At 38.3% G+C, this 6,150-nt stretch overlaps 1 protein-coding gene across 1 annotated transcript in view; it reads right to left on the reverse strand.

Moving 5' to 3' along the window:
• Window positions 1–6,150, reverse strand: part of IGF2BP3 (insulin like growth factor 2 mRNA binding protein 3) — a gene marked incomplete at its 5' end in the record, with an annotated part of 212,572 nt that overhangs the window by 86,181 nt on the left and 120,241 nt on the right. Inside the window, 2 exons of the mRNA XM_019508543.1 lie at window positions 1,771–1,834; window positions 1,936–1,987. Coding sequence (XP_019364088.1) covers window positions 1,771–1,834; window positions 1,936–1,987 — 116 coding nt within the window. The remainder of the gene's footprint in view (window positions 1–1,770; window positions 1,835–1,935; window positions 1,988–6,150) is intronic.

A 6,150-nucleotide genomic window follows, 5' to 3' on the forward strand; every position in this document is an offset into this window, starting at 1 on the left:
ATTAAGTCAGAGTTGGCAGATCAAGAATATGAATGAAACATCTTTCCATGCAGTATTTTCAGTTCTTTAATTTTATTCTTGAATCCATGCTCTCTCACATGACATTCAAAATGCAATTTTAACAGTTTCTTTTTCTGGGCTACACATTCATATTCCTCAAATAATTAAGACAGAATTTCAAAGCAAGTTATCTGGAGAAAAGGTTGGAAGTTTTAAAAGGAGTTAAGAAAATAAAAACAGAAAATTCAAGGAGAAACAAAATTTCAACAGCTGGGGTGCACCTCTAAAAACCAGTCATGGCACAAGTTCTAGGCAATATTTGTTTAGAATGTACTAGTCAGCAGACACTTGAGGATGAATGTATATCACATGGAGTACTCAGATTCTGGGGACAAAATATATACCTATTTGCTGAATTATGTGCAACTGTTATATGGACCTGTACTATCAGAAGTTAGCGTGCATTTCAACTGCTGATTTTAGTTAGCCACAAGGTGGCAGGAATTTCAAAGTAAAAAAAGCACAAAATCTCTGTATGACACTCTCAGGTCTTTTGTACTGTAGTGATTAGAAGAGTTGGGAGAGAATCAGAGAATGAGTGTACTGAGGGCCCAAATACAAAAATGGAATATACAAGGTGACTTGAAAAAGGCTCCCCCTTCTGTATTTGAGAAACTCATCCTTGATTAGCATCACACTGGTCCTGATCAGGGAAGTGACAGAGCAACAGAAACCTGGCAATTGCATGGGTTCTTAAAATGGCAAAGCTCCGTCCTGAAGTAGCAGCCATAAATGTCTCCGCTACTGTCAGTATGTTTGCCTAGTAAAGAGTAGGGTAGCCAGTACTGAACCATTTAACAAGAACTTCCTCCCCAGCCCCTACAAAAGGTAAACCCCATGCTTGTCCTGCTATGTCTACTGAGAAAAAGCAAAATGACTACTTCACACTGTATAAATACACCTATAATTACACTATACCAGGCTGCAAGTTAGTTACAGGCTGCCTCCTGAACCAGAAGTAGTATAAACTGCATTAACGTTGCACTATTCTCAGGCAATAAATTAACCTGCTCTGTGCCACACGGATGCAGCTCCAGTAACAAGCTTTCAGAGGCAAAGGTTCTCAGCCTGTCTGCAGCAGCACGGTACCGCAGCCACAATAAGCAAAACCAGAAGTGGTGAAAACAGCTTTCAATTTTGGAGGTCTGCAGAGTACATGGAGCTGCCTCCCTGATTTTGCTCCCTAAAAGTTGGTCATTGTTTCACCTGTTTCAAAGGCAATTGCCACTGATGGAAGACAGGAGTTCTTCTCAAAGCTCAAAAGGTTTTAGTCTCTAATACAAATTTATGGTAAACAATCACAATTCTAAATTCAGGTTTTTGATTTCAAACAACAATAAAACCGGTGCTTCCTGAGTCAGAGGGGCGCCCCCCCTGTGGCCAATCACACCAACTCGGAAGTGCCAGCTGCGTTTCTCCTGGAGCCCCCATTCCCCAGTCGACCGGCGGACAGAGAAGGGGGGGCAGCACCAGTGCTCCCATCTACCCCCCCCGCCTGTCACCTAAGCAGGGAATGCTGGCTGTCAGGGGGTGCACCAGTGCTCTCAGGGGGTGCACATGCACCCCCTATGCATCGCCACTGATAAAAGATGGAGGAAGAAAGCTGACATGCAACCGACAGTTAACTGAAGTATACTGTAGGCTACCCTACAATAGGCTGATTTAAATATTAAACTGTAAAAACAAAAGTGAACATAAAAAGATACTTACTGTCTAGCCTGGTCCTTATTGGCATATGTTACATTTACAACTGCAGTCTCTGTGTCAGTGTTCACTAGAGGGAAAAGTGCAACAGAAAAAAAACATTAGGTTCACTTTCCACTGGCTTCCTCCTACGAATGCAAAAGCAATAGGAGTTTAGGGTTAAATACATACCTTGCTCACAGTTCTCCACTGTTCCATACTGAGCTAACAAACTATCCAGCACCTATCAAAGGAAAAAGAAATTACACGATTCAATTTCAACTTTTCTTCAGGCAAGGTTCTTTGGGTATGTCTATGCCTATGTCCTTAGACCAACATAGCTACTACCAACAACCCTGCGACATTTGTTCAGGAGAGGCACATGCATGTATATACACATGCACACACGCACACTTTTAGCAGAGAGCACACTGAATAAAATGATCTCACTTGTTTGGGCTTATGGACCAGCACTATTTCTAGAAGACTTGTACTCTTCCGCTTTTCTAATGCATCCTACTTCAATACCAGCATTCAAAATGTCATACTTCGTTATTACTGTGGGTTTTTCTACATGAGGAAATAAACCAGAAAAGCTACTTTAGATGTAGCTATTCCACAGTAGGTATTCTGACCAATTTCCTCATGTAGACAAGCCCTGGGTGATCTAGAAGTAACAACGGCTTGACAACCATGTAGAAATAACAGTTGCCATATCTTTTGGTTGAGGAGTTAGGGGGGGAGGAGATATGAAAAGGAGATGGAGGTGAGGCAGCTTACTCAAATTAGAAACTAACTAGAAGTAAGAACAAATAAAGCAAAACGTTTTATCTGGAACAAGTACTTTCTCTCTGGCCATAGAAGGGGCAGATGAAAGAGGCTCAGAATTTTAAACTAGAGAAAGAAAATGATAAAATAAAAAACCCTGCCAGAACCAGTTTAAAAAATACATCTGAAAAGCTGAAGATCTGTTATTTCTCTTATTCCCATACCAAAATTGTGTTTAAAAGTTTCCCTAAAATCAAATTATTTTATATTTAAAATTTCCTTCTCATTAGAAAGTTGTTGAATCATGGGAAAAACAATGTAGTAAAAATAAGTATGGAAAACAAAAACTTATCTATTATGGCTCGCTATATTTCATCTCAACTCATAAATCCTGCTGAGGTATTAATGTAATGCTCAAGTCACTGCAAGTAGTTTATAATTCAGACTGATCCACAACAAATAAAAACTACAAACTGTTAGGTCTCTCGCACTTTTTTCTCTATACATTCACTTAACAACGGAGAGATGATGTAAGCATGAGAGGGGAGGGGAAATGATTTGGCACAAAGAGAAAGAGACACCTCTATCTTAAGTGCATAGCTCAGCATTCTCATTTCTCTCCAACAAGAACAAGACAAGATTTCAAAATAAAATAAACAAAAGTAGTTTTTCAAATATGGTCCATTTCCGTAAGAAATAGCAAGCGTTCCAAAATGAACATTTACCGATGTACTATAAAAATTTAGTATAACGTAACACACATTTTTAACTGAAGTTTAAATGCTTTAAAGGTCATGTAACTTGCAACAATATTATTGCAAAACTTTCCTCCTCCTTTTAACAACACTGAAAATATATCCAGACCTCTCAGATGAAACATTTCACGACATGTACTTATGTAGCTAGACACTGTTCAGAGTCTGAAGTCATATTAGCAGTACCTGTAGCCACAGGATTTTCCCTAACCGTTTCATATACAAACCATTAAAAAATCCGGTAACTACTGTTTTATTCAGTAAACTGACAATACTCCATTTTCTTTTTGAATACCTAGAAAGTGATTTAGTTTGTATATAGTTAATGAACTCCCTTTCATGCAACAGAAATTGGAGACTTCTCTGAAATGTTTCTTGAATTAAAAAAATAAAAATTGATTCTGCTTTAAAAAATGTGAACCATTAAACTTACTAGTATTTAGTATTACTGAGATAAAAGTTGTCAGATGATTAGAAAAAGATCATCAGATATTTATATGGAAGACCAAAGCACCTGCCTTTACACTAAATAGGGTTTAAAATGTTTTGCGATGACCAGACCTTGTACTTCAAAACCAGGCAGTCACCATTCTGGGTCAGGCCCACAGGCAATTCACTTTGCCTTAACAGAAATAAATGAAATATGCAGGGTCCCCCACTGGGACCATGGTCCCATGCTACTAGAAGCTGCACCTAAAAGGAAAATAAAAATTAATCAATATAGCCCCCTGCTCTAAATGGCTGATAAAACTATTTCTGCATATCCATTAATCTGATAAGCCAATTGTTGCTCCTCTGTATGTCAACATTACTCCAATGTCAAGAACAGATAGCATCATAAAATAAAGCTAACTTTTCTGGAGTTAATCATGTGATAGATATATTTTCATTCACCTTGGTCAGCCAACTCAAAGCTCAGACCCAAAACAGCAACATTTTAGAGTCAGAAGGTTTTGTTGAAATTTTTGCCACTTTTTTAAAAGGACAGCCAAAATTCCCAAAGTGCTGTAAGACTCTGCTTAATAAAAATCCTCCAGTATTTTCTACCTTTACCAGGGGAATATGGAAAACAAATGTTTGGATGTTATAATGAATATAAGGGAAAAATCCTTTATTTTTCAAACTGTGCTGCCTAATCAAATACAACCCCCCCCCCCCCAAAAAAAAACAAAAACAAAAAAAACTGCAGGGGGTGTTTATTCTGAAGTTAAGTAAGAAAGACCATATATTCATATTAATAATAAAAATGCTCTCACTGCAAATTCAACCTTCTACCCTCTTCATCAAACACCCATTCTCTTTCCCACTGCCACAAGGAGTGACAATGTTCAAACCACAACTGACGCTGTTAAAGCAATTCCTTTGAGAAACATCATGACCCAAGTAACTTAACCAAATAGATTTTTGTAAGTTCCTTTAAAAGATGGGAAGCATATCTAACTTAAAAAGCAAGCAAACAAAAACAAACACAAACAATCTTGTTGGGTGGGTCAGTCATCATAGCACTGTCATCTTTTACTTATTTATTTCAAGCTTCAGTTTTCTTAGCTGCTTTCATCTTGAACAGCAAGGTGTTAAGAATGATCAATGCTGTAAGATTAAATTCTCAAACCAGATTGTATGGAGGGAGAGGGGGAGAGAGGACAAATAATAATAATAATAAAGAAGATTAGCAGCTGTTTGTGTGTGTGCATATGCTAAAATGGCTTCTTTAAACATGTTTTCCCAAAATAGGGCTCCACTAATTTTTGTGCATTTTCTCCCTTCATATATTTCTCAACTCAGCTCTATTTCTACTTCCATGTTTCCTCTTACATATTATCCCCGTTTTGTGTACTACTTTCTGTCCCCAAACCCTAAATTTTCATTCCCAAAACCCAAAGCCGCTAGGGTCTCCTGCGAAACAAACATGTTTTGTTTAAGCTAGTCTTCCATAACACATGCATGCACAGCCTTGATGGGCAATCAGAGCAAAATTCAAAGCCAAGTTGGTGGTGCAGCAGCAATTCTGATGAGCAGCCGAAAAGAAAAGTTTATTTGTACAAATATTTTATCTGAGCTAAAAAAGGCCATTCCTTTTATTAAGCACTGATTCCAGCATTTGTCTAAATTGGGTCTTCCTCTTGTTATAGCACAGATGTGTCTCACAAAAAGCTGCAGTCTTATACTGTGGACTTTTATTCATCAGACTCTGAAAGCCAATTCTGACTTCACTTTAAATAGTATTACCCAAAACCAAGTAACCCCCACCAATCAAGCCTGCTTTACAAAGGACTGCCTAAAAAGCAAACTTGACTCTTCAGGAGAAATAACTTGAATTTACATATTAAAGTACTCCAATTCCCATATAGATTTTACAAATATCATCCACAGGGTGGAGGGAGGGGTTAGATATTAACTTTAACTACAATGCAGACAGGATTGTGCACTCTCAGAGCAACAAGGATATTTCACACACCTCTACAGCACTCCGGCTGTAAAACTTATTTTCTCAGGTGAAAAAATAATGGTCTTTAGATGTCAAGGTCCCCAACAAACAAAAAAGAAAAACAAGGATATCCAAACCATCCACATGGCATTTTCCCTAAAAAAAACTGGATCTTAACAACATTCATATAATTTCTGAATTTACTGTTCCCTCGTGTAAATGGCCTGAGTTGACCATTAATTTTATATTTCATGATTGTTTTTCATAGATTCATAGATTCATAGATTAAGGGTCGGAAGGGACCTAGTAGATCTTCTAGCCCGACCCCCCGCCAGGGCGGGAGAACAACAAAAACCCCAAAAAGAGAAATGGGACTCAAACGAGTCCAGCTAGGTGGGCATCCAGCCTCTTCTTAAAGACCCCCAGGGTAGGGGCCAGCACCACTTCCCTTGGAAG

The sequence above is a fragment of the Gavialis gangeticus genome, unplaced genomic scaffold (assembly GCF_001723915.1).
Source record: "Gavialis gangeticus isolate Ggan-Ray unplaced genomic scaffold, GavGan_comp1, whole genome shotgun sequence".
In the NCBI taxonomy this organism is placed as follows: domain Eukaryota; kingdom Metazoa; phylum Chordata; order Crocodylia; family Gavialidae; genus Gavialis; species Gavialis gangeticus.